We start from the raw sequence: 18,057 nt of genomic DNA on the forward strand, positions 1-18,057 counted from the left end.
TAGTTTTAGCCACTATGTTATATCTATTGTTATTTTCTCCAACTTGGGGCTGATACATTCTATAACAACATTTTCTTGTCGTTAGGAATAGGCTAATAGGGAAGGATTTCGGGCCAGAAAACTTCGGGTAGTTACTTCTAAAAAATTTAGCCTAGGCAAGATTTGGACGAATTCTGAGTTAGGTGAAGTCTAGGGTGACCATGTAAATGGTGTGAGAGATAATCTCTGATTTAATTAGATAGGCTGATAGACAGGATGATACAAAGCATTTACGATTTTGCAGAATCGCATTCGGGTGAGTAAAACTCTCAAAATTGCATTTGACATGAAGTGTATATTTTAATACGACCTGGGAAGAGAGTGTGTTGTGAAATAGGGGCTTGTATCTCAAACTCTGAGCTTTCTATTTTTGTACAAACCGCCAGAGCGGGATTTCTCCCGTCAGAGTGGCCTCGTCAGAGCAGGGCAGACGTGACTTAAGTTGGAGAAAACCCCTAGAACTTTCTTTTCTACAAAAATTGTTCCTAAAGCTTCAGAAGGCAACCTAGGGCAAATTCTATCAATTTCCCATTGATTTCCACACTTAAGGTAAGGATTTTACTCCTTAAATTTATTCTTTAATTTCTAAAACCTAGAAATTCTGGTTGGTAATCATTGGATAAGGGTATGAATTGAAAACTAATGGTGGGAAATAACCTTAGGGTGGGGTTAGGAACATAGGTTTGGCCTAGGATGTGAATTGTGTTATATTTCATATAGTTAGGCCATTGTGTTAATCCTTTATAGTATTGACTGTTTTCTAGATCAAGAACGAGAGGATCGAACTTGGAAAGGGAAAACTCTTGCATTGTAAGGTTGTTGAAGCGTGAATTTGAGGTAGGTGATGGTCTAGTTTTCCGTATGTATTTCATATACTTATTAAATTGATTCATGATATGCGTGTGTATATATGAATAGGGAAACATGCTAGATTATGTGTGAAGTGATCACTTGCTGGCCTTTTTAGTGATAAACTTGTTCTTGATGATATAAATACTGTAAATACTGAATGTATTTGTGATTGTGGTATGCTTAGATCGGGTGTCACGTTCCGACACACTATATTTGGATGGGATGTCATGTTCCGACATAAAATTGATTGTTTGTAGGTCCGTTGAGAGGTCCCTTGTGTGAAGTTATAGCATGTGGAAGATATTGAGTTGTGATATTGCTGAATATAGTTGAACTTGAGATTAGTTGACTTATTCTGTGTATGTGTATGCCTATTGGGTGGAATTTACTTGTCTATGATTCGCTTACTCACTAACCGCGTGATCTTACTAGTACACCGTAGTTTTTATGTGCTGATACTACTCTTGCTTTGCCTTTTGTTGAGTACAGGGCATATTCAATCGTTGCGGAGATACCTTGGTTAGAAGAGTAAAAACTTGTTCGAAGTCTAAGGGTGAGCTATTCTGTCATGCTTCCGTAGACTTTCTCATTAGTCTCAGTCCTTCTTTTGAGACTCAGATGTTCAAACATTTGTTTAGTATTTTAACTTCTTTTGTGAGTGTTCCCCTTTTCTTACATTGACATTTGGTTAGAGTTTTGGTACGGACGACTTTCAGTTCCTAGGATGTGTTTACTTCCGCATATTTTGGGTTGATAACTAGGCATTTTCTGAGGTTACGGGAACTCAACATTTATTTTTAATTTAAACCTGCTTCCGCATCTTTAAGCTGGTATATACTTTGCGATTATTGTTGTTGGACTGTTTAGAATGGTTTTCCGACCGGAGAGTTAGAGTAGGTGTCAGTCATGGTGGGTCGAGGTCATGACACATTCGAGCCGAGGGTTTTTCGAAAACAACCTCTCTATCTCCATGAGGTAGTGATAAGGTCTACATACACACTATCCTCCCCCGACCTCACTTGTGGGATTTCAGTGGATATATTGTTGTTTTTGTTTGATTTTTCCATAATTTTGAGTTTAATTATAGGAAATCTATATGGTTAGGGGTTGATATTTTAGGAAATATCTTCATCATGTTACTATTTTCATCTCCTTTTCTTTATAAATTTTTAAAAATTTCTGTCTGTGATTTTCTCCTTCAGTATTCAACTTCAATCACGATTTCATCTTCATCAACCCACAATTTCACCATTTTACTAATTTAGAGATATTTTTAGTTTAGCAAGAGTTCACTCCATTTTTAGGCACTAAAAAAGCTCGAATCTCAAGTTTGAAAAATTGATTTATCGCAGACGAACCTTATTTCAAGTGGGTGATATCTTAAAAGAACTGAAACTTTGTGAGGAGTTCGAATCTATAAGTTGGATACGATTTGATCTAGTTTTAGAAGAAATTTCAGTCTTAGTTCATTGAAATTCAAAGTTGCAGTCAACTTGTGTCAAATGTGTATTAAAGTTATACTATAATTGTTTGTTGAGTTGTATGAAAATTGTATTTTTTAAGTTTGTATGATGCTGTAAGCCTGTAACTGTATTATTTATATGAAAGTTGTATACAATGTAATTGTAGTTGTATTAATTTTTCAAGAACCAACATGAAGTTTATACAAAATTTATATATATTTCATACAAAATTTGTATATAAAATTGTGAGCGAGATTCGAAGTCTTGAGCGAGATTTGAATCGTGATTTATTCTAGAAATCTACGATAAACTTTATATATAAATTTATACACTTATATACATAAATCATATCGTTTTTATACAGTTTTTATGAGCGAAATTCCAAGTCTTCAGCAAAATTCGAAGCGTAATTTTGTGTTTGTTTTGGGAAATAAAAAACTGTTATATTTGGTAAATACGAATCTTATTTTGTATAAATAGGTTATCTTCCCTATTAAATACAATGTTACCGTACATAACTTATGTGCAATACAATTTCACTATTTTTAAAGGACCTTCCCTTTCCAAGAAATGGACTTAAATTTAGGATTAAGGGAGAAGAAAAACTTTTTTTCTTAAAATTGTAAGGGTTATAAATTTAGTGACGAATTAGCGGGGATTATCAAAAAGAGTTATTACCTACAAACAATTTAACGATGGAATTTATAGCTAATTTCAATTTTTTTAAGTAAATTACTATATCTTCTACACTAAATTGTTCGCCATTTGTTACCATTTAAATGTGCAAAATACAACAGTATCAAAGGGTAAATTAATTGATGATGCACATCCTTTAGGTAAATAAAGATTGATTCCAAACTCAAGAGAACTAAATTCTAATTTAAAAGTAAGGCTTTCTTGTTGTTATTAATTATAATATTAAGACTAAAAGTTTTTCTTCTCCCTTAATTGTAAATTTTAGCTATAAACCTCATCGTTAATCCATCTCTAAAATATTACTCTTAGCTAATAAAACTTTTTGATATTTCATCGCTAATTCGTGTTTTCCACCTTCATTTGATCGTGCTGCTATGATGTAACGTGCAGTCGTTCCAAGACAGCAAGAGATATGGTATAGGACATGATTAGAGATGAATTTGTTTTTTTTTTGTTCCGTCCTCTCTTTAGTTTAGTTTGAAACCATCATAACAACGATCAGACTATTTTTTAATTTCATTCGAATCCAATTATGAGTGGTAAAAATAATTAGTCAAACTTCTTAAGAAATTTCATGCTCTTGGTCCACTTTCCCTAGGGTTGTGGCCAAATTCTATTAAAAGCCTTTTTCATTGAAAATGATTGAGAGGTCCATAGAAGAACTATTTGAAAATGAAATTCAAAGGTACAGTCATTTTCCATTTGACCAACATTATATTATATCATTATGCAACTTTGAATTTATCATGTGAAAGTATAAATATTTTGAGTATATAATCAATCTCCTTATTCATTAATAATTTAATATCAGGTATTCTTATCCCCTATTTTATTTTCTTGAACAAATAAAAGTCATACATGGACAAAGTCATCCTTCGAAAAACAAATATTTAATTCAAGCATTTATTTCTCAATGGCGGGTAATTAGGAGTCGTTTAGCAGGTAGTTATAATTATGGAGGTATTAATAATACATAATTAGTAGTGAAAAAAATTATATATTATTTATAATAATTAGTTATGCAGAGTTTAGTTATTTATGTATTATTTATTCGTATTAGTTATTTCATCTTCATAAAGTTATACATAAATTCTTTCATAACTTATATAGTATTATTATTAGTTTCTAAATTACAAATCAAATATCGTATTAATTTTATATAAAATTCTAACCAGCTATCAAATATAGTATTACTTATGCAGGATCTAATATATGTATAATATTTCTTCTAACTAGCTACCAATTTGCAACTTACAATCAGGGACATAGATAGTGTCACAAGCGTGTTAATCTGAATTTCTTTATCGAAATATTACATTATATATATATAATCAAAATTATATTTATTTTTATATAATCATTATTGAATCTCATTAGGTTTTTTCAACTTTCTACTTTTTAATATTTTGATTTTCTTAGTAAGAATTCTGCCATCATCATAACTTGTAATTGTTATTTGAAGTAGGGTACTGACTATTCTTTGGACCCCTAAGCATAATGAGGTCAAGCCAATTTGCCCCTTGTAACTATTTTGAATATTAAACTTCTTTGATATAGGTTAACTATTAGAGATGAGTTTCGGTGACTTAGAGCCTGTTTGGATGGACTTATTTTAAGTAATTTATAAGTTGAAAACTGTTTATAAGTTTTTTAAAAAAGTAGGTGCAGCCCAACTTATTTTCTTTGACTTATAAGTTGTTTTCAACTTATAAGTTGCTTAAAATAAGTCCGTCCAAATAAATCCAATTATTTATTGGGGTTTATTTTAAGCAAAAAATGACTTTAAGTTAGCTAGTCAAACATTCAAAAAGCTGAAAACAACTCATAAGTAACTTATAAGCTAATTCCAACGGGCTCTTAATTATGAAAGACAAAATATCTTCAATTTGTAGGCTCTTTATAAGTGGACTTTTCTAGCTCAGCTGTCTGTATTTTATTTAGATAAATTTACATAAATCACATAGTGTTAAGATTAATTAAATTATTTCTCTATTTTTTTTTCAGTTACAAAAATCTCTTAAAATTTATGGATTTCGAATACATTACTAGACTTCCGGATACATCAGCAGACATCCGAATACATAGGGGAGGAATGTATTAGAGAGGGGATAAATATGTCTCAAAAATAGGATAAGATATCCAGATACATAGGAGAGGGATGTATTCGAGAGGGAAAGAATGTATCAGAAAGGGGAAGGAAGTATCCAAGAGGAGGATAGAGATATATCAGCGAGAGGGGAGTGATGCATTCGAGAGGAAATTTTTGAATTTATTTTAAATGATAGAAACTTTTAGAAATTATGGTAAAATAAGATGTGATTTAGGAAAAAGAAATTTCTTTTATTTATATGAAAAAATTATAAAGTTACAAATATAGTAGGGTTTTGATTCAATTTTCTCTCTTCTTTCTCCCCATTATAGAAAAAGACACCTTTTGAATAAGAATCTATACCATATTAATAGCACGAAAACCCTTAAAATATTGATTGAACTTTTTGTCCTTCATTAAAAGATTTCGCTTTAGACAAAATCATTTTTTCATAATTTTTATCAAATAATTATCATTTAATTATTATGCTAATATCTAGGAGTTCAAAACCAACTAAAATTTTGATTGCTAAATGAATTATAATTTCCATATAATTTTTTTTACATGTAACCACGTAGTAAGTTAGCTAGAGATGGACTACATTCCATTTATCTATGTAATTCTTTTACTTAATAATATTTTATATTAAGCAAATAGAAATATTTAGAACTTTACCATAAAAAGGACTTGAATATATAATAATTCCCCTTATAATATGTGGTTGTCCTATTCTTCTTAGTGTCGTTTCAACCTTTTGTTTATCAGGTATTCATAAGTTTGTGTGATTTCAAAATTCTTCTCAATTATTATATTTTTCGAAGATGGATTCATAATTTTATATTATTGCATATTGGTGTCGCTGCATCACTTATTGTTTTGGTGATAACAGTATGAATTTTATAACTTGCAAGAGAAAATTTAATTTATTAAAATATTGTGTTCTAGGGTTAGAATTGTATAGCCTTCGATCCTAACCCTTTATATGATTGGTGATGTTTTGTTTAAGTTGTCGTAATTATAAGTAACTTAATATTCCTTATTATATGATTTCTTTTCAAAATTTAACTACATGCAATTGTTTAATTGTGAATAAATCATAAGATTTAGCATTTTTTTTTAAATTTAATTATAGGCTCTAATGTTTTTTTTTATACATACTCTAAGGGATCATTTGGTAGAGTGTATTAGCAAAATTAATGCATGCATTAATTAGGTATATTAGTAGTACCTTGTTTGGTACACATTTTCATGTTATGCATAACTAATGCATTAGTTATACACTCTATTGTGTATTAAGGTGTGTATTACTAATACCATGAATTTCTAGGTATTAGTAATGCAAGGGGATTTAATGCATGCATTAACATGATTAAAAACCCAATTATCCCTCAAAATGCTTTTTACATCTTTTCCACCATAATTGTTGAAGATATTTTTTGTAAATAAATATTTTTATGTAATGCATGCTATTTTAAATACACTAAACCAAATAATGCATAAGAAATATTCTATCTATAATTAATGCAAGCATAACTAATACAATCATTACTAATGCAGGCATTACTAATATACTCTATTTAGTACTATTTTTATACAATCTACCAAACGACCCTTAATTGTTATGCACACATATAATATGATCAAATAGTCATTTTTGAGGTAATTTAATTGCTCTAAATGTTATTGCACGCCCATAATATAATTAAACAATTTTTTTGGAGGTAATTTAATTTTTTTAATCAATTAAAGAACTATCTTTCTGCGATAGATCGTATGATCCGTTGCAAACATATTTTTCCATCTAATAAAGAAGTAGTTTAAATTGGGATAAACCTATTTTCTACTATTAGTTGTTTTTGTTTTTGTAGCAGTTTAATTAGCTACGTAGTGTGATGACCCGCCACATCATCACGCCACATAAGCGATACGTAAGTGCCACATGTCACAAAGTTGTCCATGTGAAAACCTTACATAGGAAAAATGCTAGTCCATAGTGGAAGGTTCTAGAGACACGTGGAGAATTTCCTTGGAAGACTTTAGAATTCCATGGATTTGCATGGAAAGTCCTTAGAATCTTCTAGTTGTGTAGAGAAATCTAGAAGAAGGATTAGTTTGTAAATATAGAAGGACTTGTGTAGTAATTTTTATTTACACTTAAGCCCCTAAGGAGTAGTATAAATAGAGGGGACATTCATTTATAGCAAATCATCAAGAAATCAAACATTCTTCGAAGTAATACAAAGCCTTCTTCATAAAATCTCTCTTGTTTTTCTTATAATCTAGCGTTCCCTTAGCGATCTAGTCTTAAAGGCTTACTTGAGCTTGCAAGATTGTGAAAGATTCGTGAGTAAGTTGTCAAGTGCCGCACGAAGGTCTTTGTTGAAGTCTAAGTCCGTGACAGTAGGGTACTACAAAACTTTCAATAAGGAATTGAAGACTCCTTCAGATGAAATAACAATACTATTTTGAGATACAATATTTATTCAGAACATTTAAATAAAAAAAACATTTTAACATCAATTACTACTTTTTACGTTCTTCATATATATAATTTTATTGATTGACGTGGTACACACGTGCAAAGTACGTACGCTAAACCAGTCCTTCAAAACATGGTTGTTTTCCAAATTTTCAATTTATCCTTTTTAAGAATGTGCTTGGAAAGCATAATATATGGATAAAATTCTTATTAAAATTTTCTGAAATGTTGGTTGCTTTTAAAGAGATAAACTTATGTTTCCCTAATTTTGGACAAAGTGAACTCGACATCTGAAACTATTCTATTTTTATTTGTCTTATATTAAGTTTAATAATTTAAATCTTATAAATTACTATCTCTTTTTTTGAGGACACATATTCTTTTTGTTTCAATTTTTTAAAAATGTTTTAGTTTAATTATATGTTAAATTTAAGAAAATAAGAAGATATTTTTATTTTTTTAAGAATAATTTTAAGCTAAATATATACGTAATACTTTAAAATGTTTTCTAAACCATATGGTGGTCAAAAAGTCACGTAGAATATTAAAATTGAAGAATTATCAACTGCATAAAGATGCATTTTTTGAAGTCTCTTAAAAAAAGAAGGCATCTTTTCTTAATTTGATAACTCTTTACTTTAAATATTCTATATGAATTTTTTAAAAAATTATAAGACTAAAGAATATTTTAATATATTATACATATATTTAATTTTGAAAAGTAAATAATTATTTTTTCAATTTCTTAAATTTTCAGTCGCGCCAAATTAACATGACCAAATTGAAAGGGAGAGAGTAATTAATTTTGGTATAAAAGATATACTCCTTCGTTTCTTTTTAGTTGTCATGTATACTAAAAAATATTTATTTTAAAATTGTTGTTAATTTAAAAAATCAAAAAGTGAATTAATTTGTTTTCAACTTTATCCTTAGCATTAATAATTCTAAAATTAAGAGATATATAATATAGATAAATATTAAAGAATTTATAAGAGATACATTAATCAAACTAGATTCTTTATTGGAAAGAGTACTCCCTCTATTATATTTGATGTGACGCCCTTTTTTTTAATCCGTTACAAAAAAAATTACCTTACGCCATTTTCAAGCCATGTCAAGTTTTGCACCAAATACTATATTTAGTGCAAAGTTGCTTCAACTCATACGAAATTTTACACCAAATTTGGTGTGATAAATAGTGTAGCACCAAATTGTCCTTTATTATTATTATTATTATTATTATTATTATTATTATTATATTATACCATACTTTTAATTAAATATTGTATAAATTGTTATGTTTAATTAAAATATTTTATTAGTTTTACGTAATATTTTTACAATATTTTTTTTTATATATTATTTTCCTTTACTTGATTTTTTTTGAAATTAAATTTATTTTTGTTCTACTATAAATTTGAATTAGATATATGTACAATTAACCTTGACAAAAATTAAATATGTAAAAATATAAATTGGTGAATATATTAACTTCATGTATTATAATGCACAATATGATAATTGAGGATGAGCGTGATCTTAACACACCAATTCAAGATGCTTTAGATGGTTCAACTCCGATGGTAGAAATGACAGTAGATGAAAATTATCAATTTCAATAATTTCTTGTTCGACATCAAAAAATTAATTACAAAGAAGTTCATTTTGAACTACGTAATGCATTAATAGAGCATTTATGGAAGCATAGTAGTGATCTTGAAAGTTGAATATTCATGTAGAACTTAAAATAAAATTTTCAATTGTGTAATGTTTATTTAATTATATTTCTTAATGATTTCACTTTTATTTGTGTTATCCATTATCATGTATAATATGTAATATTTTCTAGCAATTTATCTTATTTAAAAAAATTATGATATAAAATAGTTTTATATTAAACGCCTATAATTTGAAGCAATATGAAAATTATATATAGTGAATGTTTTTTTAGAAAGAATTTTGTTTTATGAAATAAGAAATAATAAATAAAATAAATAATAATAATATAATAATAAAGAGAGAGAAAAATATTCTTTTTTAGTGTAAAATTTGATGGATGGATTGGAGTTGCTTTGCACCAAATTTGGAGATGCCCTTATTACAATTATAAATAACTTAACTTTAAAATTATCCTTTTACCATTAATGAAATGAATCTCAAACACATAAATATTAAAAAATTGTTTTTAACCATATATATATATATATATATATATATTCTTTTGTAAACATCATGTAAAATTAAAAGATGTGACATAAAATATTATTTTTGGTGAAGAATGGATGGGTGTTTGTTCAACGGGTTGAAAATAGGAAGTTATGATGGAGTTGGTTAGTCAAAATTAGTAATGACAAAATTAATTACTTGAGCGGCTACGACATAGTGGCTATGTCCCACATATGTCTAATGAACCATACCTTAGCTGTGTGACAACATTTTCAATAGACATTCTTGACTGAAGACCAAAAAGGGGCTGGCTGCCCTCTTCCTCTTCCCTCCTAAACATAAACCAAATGTCAATGGATTCATTTTTCTATTATTCTACTACTACTATTACCCCTTTTCTCTTCTACCCTTTCTTGATTTTCTATTTTTTCAAAAAGAATCTTGGTTTTTGTTGTTTAATATGGGGATTTGCTATGGTAAACCTGTTAAACTTGCTCATGCCTCTTCTAGTTTATTGTCTGGTATGAATTCCCACATTCTCTTTTCACCTTTCTGTGCTTTTGTAATATGTTCAAGATTCTATTTTTATGTCATATTTAGCTAGTTTTCACACTTCTTTAAGAATATGTATGACCTATAGGTTACGAGTACGATAATTACTAATGTTTGTATTGAGTAGACTAGATGCCTTGTGCACCGACCAGCATTGAGCCAGAGGGATCAAAGTTTCCATTTTGACAAATTTTATTTGAGTGGAAGAATATTGTTCAACTGCACAATTTGCTGTATGGTGATTTTAGTGTATTCCATCATCCTTTAGAGATGTCTGAATTTTTAGTTGGCTTAAAGGCAAATTACACAGTGTTCTGATCTCTTATTTGCTTCTTTTAAACTTTGTGTTATCCAATCATTTGAATAATCTTTTTTCAAAGTACACACAAATTTAACATCATGTTAAGATATCTGATGAATAATGTCAACCAAGAGTTTTATCAATATTGTGAGTTACCAAATATAGGGTAAAGGATTAATCATGATTCAAGATACATAAAAATTAGAACTTGAGATTGTGAAGGAGCAAATTTGCTTTTGGTTAGTTTGGTGTTGTTGTAGACTGTAGTAAGTTATTCTCAAGAATTTACCTATTGCATCTCTTTCCAAATATGAGAGCGAGAGAAATTACTTCTTCCGTTTCAATTTGTTTGCCTTACTTTCCTTTTTAGGACGTTCCTTTTTTGGCAACTCTTTGATTGCATCTTTCAACATGGCATGTTTAACACCACAAGATTAAAAGACATTTTGGTAGATTTTGCATATCTTTAGCTTAAAAGCACAATATTGAAAAGTCTTGTTTACCTTGCCAAGTCAAAACCTGAAAAACAAATTGAAACGAAGAGAGTATATGTTATGGCAGAGAAATTACTTAAGTAATGTAATTCATTTACACTCTTCAAAGTCATCTTGCTCTTTGGTGTTTTACAATTGCTTCTGCTGTTTAGCTGCTTATTTTCAAATGCCCTGGTCTATCAAATAGAAGCACTGTCATGTATAAGATTCATAACATTGTGAAAGCATCTATGTCTCGTGCCATGACTTCTTGTTCGTGTTTTGTATTGAATATTACTTGGTCTTTCATATTTTACAATATGAGTTCTGTTTCCTATCTGCTTACTTCTTTGCACTCGTTATTTCAGATTCTAGAACAGGCCCTGGGAGTGAGAGAAAGGAATCAAGTCATTCTTATAGCCAGAAATTTCAGGGAAGTTCAGGAAATGCTCTCAAGTCTTGCAAAAGTGACCTATCTGCCATCTGCAATCTCAAGTCCTTTACCTTCAATGACCTCAAAAATGCGACTAGGAATTTTCGAACTGATAGTCTTCTTGGTGAGGGAGGATTTGGATATGTCTTCAAAGGATGGCTAGATGAAAATACACTTGCTCCCTGCAAACCAGGAACTGGGATGGTAGTGGCTGTCAAGAAGCTTAAGTCAGAAAGCTCCCAGGGCCACAGAGAATGGCTTGTATGTTCATTATAATCCTTTGGAAAATGTCGAATATATCTTTATTGCACTTGTTCCCAGTGATAACTTAGTGTCCCTCATCAAACCTGCAGGCAGAAGTGAACTACTTAGGGCAGCTTCACCACGAAAATCTTGTGACGTTGATTGGATATTGTGTAGAATCTGATAACCGGCTTCTTGTTTATGAGTTTATGACCAAAGGAAGCTTGGAAAATCATCTATTCAGAAGTGAGTCAATCTCTGTATTTGCAGAATTCCTATAATTCTTCATTGTTCCTGTTATCTAGGTAGGATTTTGTACACTTTATTACTGTAGTGGTGCAGGACATTTTTCTCAAGCATCGATAATCTAATATTCCAGAAGTGGTGTTAGCTTTCAGTAAGATAATCGTTGATGCAATTGAATGATCTTTTGTTTGAGCTTCTGAAGGAAGCAGTTAATTGCATCAAATGCTTGTACAACAAAGTTAACCCAATATAGGCTGGAGTTTAAAATCTTTTTCTCAGCTTTTCTTCGTCCAGTGTCTTGATATGATACATTTGAAATCAGTGCATAATATGTTTTTTTCAGAAAGTTGCTGATCAAGACTAGTGATGTTTCAATTGTTGTGCAGAAGGAGTTCAGCTTATGACTTGGGGTAAACGAATGTGTATTGCAGTTGATGTTGCACGAGGATTATCCTTTTTACACAGTCTGGATGCTAATGTGATCTACCGGGACCTCAAAGCTTCCAACATTCTACTTGATTCGGTACAATCTCTAAGTCTGAGATATTGATTGGCATTAAAAAACTGTTGCTCTCAATCATACAACCAGCATTAAGGTCACAATTAAACCTTTTCATTGAACTTCTGCAGGAGTTTAACGCAAAATTATCAGATTTTGGCCTTGCAAGAGATGGTCCTGATGGAGATCGAACTCATGTTTCTACCAGGGTAATAGGAACTCGGGGTTATGCTGCACCAGAATATGTCGCAACAGGTATATATTCCAGTCTGTTCTCCATTAAACTATTCGCCTTGTGATTACTATGACTCGGACTTCTAGCCATGCTGAACACAACCTGGAACTTGTATATCTCATCTCAAATCAACCCTCAATTATTCATAACAGGTCACTTGACTCCAAAGAATGATGTTTATAGTTTCGGTGTTGTTCTATTGGAGTTGCTATCGGGGAAACGAGCTACAGGTGAGGAGAACCCAGGGGGCGCGGAGGAAACATTGGTAGAATGGGCTAAACCTTTCCTAAGCGACAACAGACGAGTACTGAGAATCATGGATACAAGGTTGGGAGGACAATATCCCAAGAAAGGTGCACAAGCTGCAGCGGCCCTCGCGTTACGGTGCCTGCATGTAGATCCAAAACTTAGACCAACAATGGATGAGGTCTTAGCCACATTAGAGCTTCTGCCAGCTCCAAAGGACATTACTAGGACTTCACCACCAGAAGCAAATTATAATGCACCAAATGACAAGATAAGTCATCCTCAAAAGAGATTTGTGACACATTCAAGATAGATGTTACAAACACATTCTACTATATTATAAGGAAGATATATATGTGTGGTCTCCTTCTTCTTTATTTGTTTGTTGTTTCCCTCCCTTCTTATTTAGTGGTGGGGTTAGAGAGGAAGTAGTGATTGAGTGTCATATATTAAATGTACATATGTAAAATGTATATCTAAAAATTACTAGTATTCTATGTCTTGGTACTTGCCTCTCTACTCCACAAAGGTCGAAGTAAGATCTGTGTACATCTTACCTTTTTTGGATCCATACTTTATCTTGGTACTTTTGTTTACTTTTATTCATGTCTTCTTCCTAAGAAGAGAAAGCATGTGTGAAATAATGATGTAAGATAAGTAGTTGCATCATAGTTAAATTGCCATTGTTTTTCATAACCTACTTGTAAAAGCCAAAAATTAATCTTCTCCAAATCAAGCAAAACATGCGCGTTTTTATAGAACTGCTTTTATAATTTGCTCAATAACCCTACTTCAATGTCTAATTCAGGGTTGATTCTGGAGTTTAATTTATGATTTTGCAGAATAAGTGGGGTACACTATCGACTTCCCACACTTATCATGACAACATCACCGATCTTTGGCGCTTATGGGGGGCTAGTAGGAAATATAGAGAACTTCTACGGTGTGTTTGGTACGGAGGAAGATATTTTTCAATTTTTCGATATTCGTTTGATTAAATTCTTGGAAAATATTTTGTCTAGTAAAATAAAATTCTTAAAAATGAGAAAAATAACTTCATTAGTGGGAGTAGAAAAAACAAGTTCCACGTATTGATTATGTCCTCCCACTCTTTAACACACCTCATCTTTACTTCACTCCTGTATCCCCCAATTTCCTGAACCACTACACACTCCTTCCCCTACGCTTACCCCATCTTTTATAATATTTGCCTAAATTATATATAAATATTTATAGAATAATACGTTTTTCTTACGTATTGAACAAGAAAAATAAGTAAAAATTTCACTTGTTTTATTGTTGTATGTGCGGTGGACCGATAGTTATTGATAATAGGCATGGTATTTTGACAGCATCAAAGGAGGAGTAGGTGATATACAAAAAGTAGGCATAATACATGAACGTACACTTTAATTTTGCATCAGCAGACATCTATGCCTTCCAGTTTTGAATATGTACAAATAAAATAAAATTTTATTGTTGTATGTGCGGTGGACCGGTAGTTATTGATAATAGGCATGGTATTTTGACAGCATCAAAGGAGGAGTAGGTGGTATACAAAAAGTAGGCATAATACATGAACGTACACTTTGATTTAGCATAAGTAGACATTTATGCCCTTCAATTTTGAATATGCACAAATAACTATTTAAATTTATATAAAATTGAACAAATAGACACATTTATCTTATACGGTAATTTTATGTCATGTGTAGTGTCCTACGTGTATTATGTTACGTAGATTGTAAATATCTACTTATTCAATTTTATATTATTTATCCATACCCAAAATGTAAGAATATAAATATCAACTAAATTAAATTAAAAGGCATATTCATGTACTACATATAAAAACAAAAAAGTTGACTGGGGCTAAAAACATTTGAACCGGTACATTTTCTAGTTCCTTCATTTGATTGGTGTTGTCCAATTTTGACAATGGTTTGTCCGATCGTTTGGTATTTGAGATAGGAAATAATTTGAAGATAAAATTTGAAATTAACTTTCACTCATGTTTGTTTTGAAATATTAGCTAATTTTAAAATTATTTTATTCCATATAAAAAATGTGCTAAAATAATTTTAAAAATATCTTAACCCATAAAATATTCTTACTTATCCCATCCCACTTATAAAATAATCTAAAAGATGAGGATATTTGTAGACAACTTGGTTTGTAAACTGCTTTGGCTTGCCATAAAGTTTTGAAAACACAAAAAGTGGGCTCCGTCATGATTTACATTAATATAATTTTCATATCACAAACTTTTTATTTAAATTCGTCTCAAATCAATATTATAAGTTACAATACATTTCTATGATTTCATATATTTTTGAGTTTTAAGTTGAAATGGTGAGTTGAATATTTGCTGTCAAATCTTGCCAATGTGGTCAATCTTTTTTACCTTCTTCCTCTATCCCATATTGATAGGGATGACAATGAGCAGGTGGGGCGGGTTGAGCTCAACCCGCAAATTTTTAAAATCGTCCCGTTCTGTCTTGTATAATAATTTTTTTTCATTTTCAATTCGCTCTATCCCGCCCCACATAAATTTTTATATTTTTTTCTTTTTTAATTGAGTCTAATATGAAAAATTAAATTCAATTTTTTTTTATTTTTGCTAATTAACATCTCAACAACTAATTAATTATTTCTAGTTAACATTTCAACAATTGTTTCTTAATCGCTAATTAACTCTAATTAACATTTGTCTAGTTGAATTTTTTTTTTTAAAAAGAAGAAGTTAAAAAAATAAAAATTAAGGAATCGTTAGGTAGTTCGATAAGTATAAATATTTTTTATAAATCATATGACATCTGTATAATGTACATACATGTTGGGTATAGTATAAATATTTTTTTCTAAGTAGGTATTAAGGGGTCGTTAGGTAGTTTGATAAGTATAAATATTTTTTTATAAATCATATGACATCTGTCTAATGTACATACATGTTGGGTATAGTATAAATATTTTTTTCTAAGTAGGTATTGAGGGGTCGTTAGGTAGTTCGATAAGAAATTGTTATTCATGTATTAGTTTTTATATAACTTATACGGCATTTGATAGGTAGATAGAATATAAATTATTCATGTATAAAGTTAATATAATGTTTAATTGGCAATTTAGATACCCGCATATTAATACATGTATAAGTTATGGTGGAATCTCTATATGATTTTATGCAGGATAGAAGATTGAATAACGAATACATGGATAAATAATGCATGAATGACTAATACCCACATAAAATAATACATAAATTTTCTCATAACTAATTCATGCATTATTTATACTTGCATAACTCTAACCAGATATCAAACGACTGCCACAAAGCATACAACAAAAACTTGCAAAGGTAACCATCTTTCCACGGTTATGAAGTAGGGTATACCAAAAGCAAAAAATGACATAAGTCCCTTACTCACTTATTGTTAAATACTGTATCCATGCCTACAAAATTGCGAACATGACAAATGATTCATGAGTACATGATAGGTATTTAGATATCATAGTCACCTTATGGTGGTGCAACAGTTACAAAATAATTTTTAAGTAAAAGAAATCTCATTTCACAAATCAAGCTTTTCATTTCAAGGGTGTCTTTTAATTTATAAATTCAAGAGATTCTTATATAGAATAGGAGTCTCCACGCCATCATATTAGGATTAATATCAAACCAATCTCATCATAAGTGGCACTACATAACAATTGTGAATCTGAATACATCGTGACATCACCTAATCGTAACCCCTCCCCCCTCAAATAACTAGTGAATGATATAAATGTCCAATTTTAATCAACAACAAATGACTATCCTGTTGGGGAAAATGCGGACAAGCACAAAAAATATATTTGGTCAAAGTAATGGAAAAAAATGGGAAAATACTAACACTAAGAATTTTACTTGAAAACCCTTTTAAATAAGGGAATATCACGGATCAAGAGGAGCAACTGATATCACTATAGTAAGAAATTTTACACCGTGTAGTCATGAGTACAATACTTAAAATGACTACTACACAGTTAAAATGAATAACACTCTTTTGATTTACCACATCACTAAAATGTCGCCCACACTCTATTTTTCTTCACAGACTATTTTCTTAAATATAGTCTATGGAAACCTCACATCTCTCTAAATATTTTTCTTTCTCTGTGAATTGGTGTATTTATGATGAAGAATGGGTTCTCTATTTATAGATAGATTTTCAACAAGTTGAGCTAATCAGAAGGATTGGTTAGTTGCAATTTTCAATTGCAAATTGCACTGTCAATTCAATATTTGCTGCCAATGATTCAAATTCAACATTTGCTTCAATATTACTTTTGACAATTGCTTGCAGTAATTGAAAATGTAGCAACTATTATTGACTAAAATTAAATAGGATAGACCCCACAAATTTCCCCCCTCCAGTCCCATGCCCCAAAAGGAGGTATCTTCGTCTTATCAAAGAGAGCTCATGCCAACAAATTCTTTGCACAATTCGAAATTGTCCTTTGTTACAACTTTGGTCAGCAAATATGCACGATTCTCATTTGTAGAGATTTTTTCAACATGCATAGATTCATTTTCTGTCTTTTCTCAAATCTAGTGATATCTCACATCTATTTGTTTCTTCCTTGCATGCTACATGGAGTTCTTGATCAACTCTATTGCACTTTAACTATCGCAATAAACGACATGTTCCTTTTGATGCAAGCCAAGATCTTGAAGAAATTTCTTGAGCCATATCATCTCCTTGCCAGCTTCAGTAGCCGCAATATACCCAACTTCAATTGTAGATAGTGCAACACACTTCTGCAGCTTTGACTGTCATGATATAGCCCTCCCTAAAAAAGTAAACAAATATCCAATAGTGAATTTTCTGTTATCAAGGTTACCTTCCATATCAATATTTGTATAGCTCTTTAAGATTGAATTTGTTCCTCTAAACCACAAGTATTCATCTGAGCTTCCTCTCAGATACCTGAGTATCCACTTTACAGCTTCGCAATGTTGTTTTTTTAGATTGTCCAGAAACCTACTGACAATACCAATTGCGTGA

At 30.6% G+C, this 18,057-nt stretch overlaps 1 protein-coding gene across 1 annotated transcript; it reads left to right on the top strand.

Annotated features, from left to right (window-relative positions):
* Window positions 1–10,077: 10,077 nt before the first annotated feature.
* LOC129904443 (probable serine/threonine-protein kinase PBL3) lies at window positions 10,078–13,531 on the top strand. The gene is made up of 6 exons (XM_055980014.1): window positions 10,078–10,305; window positions 11,479–11,804; window positions 11,897–12,032; window positions 12,419–12,555; window positions 12,663–12,786; window positions 12,919–13,531. The coding sequence occupies exons 1-6, from the start codon at window positions 10,245–10,247 to the stop codon at window positions 13,323–13,325; spliced, it is 1,191 nt and encodes a 396-aa protein (XP_055835989.1). The 5' UTR covers window positions 10,078–10,244; the 3' UTR covers window positions 13,326–13,531.
* Window positions 13,532–18,057: the final 4,526 nt, after the last annotated feature.

This window comes from Solanum dulcamara, chromosome 9 (genome assembly GCF_947179165.1).
Source record: "Solanum dulcamara chromosome 9, daSolDulc1.2, whole genome shotgun sequence".
NCBI lineage: Eukaryota > Viridiplantae > Streptophyta > Magnoliopsida > Solanales > Solanaceae > Solanum > Solanum dulcamara.

Excerpts from the sequence above, each read along its gene's own strand:
- LOC129904443 (XM_055980014.1), top strand. The coding sequence starts at position 10,245 with ATGGGGATTTGCTATGGTAAACCTGTTAAACTTGCTCATGCCTCTTCT. Across the intron at positions 10,306-11,478 it reads CTCTTCTAGTTTATTGTCTG|ATTCTAGAACAGGCCCTGGG; the intron begins GTATGAATTCCC and ends TCGTTATTTCAG. Across the intron at positions 12,787-12,918 it reads ACCAGAATATGTCGCAACAG|GTCACTTGACTCCAAAGAAT; the intron begins GTATATATTCCA and ends TATTCATAACAG.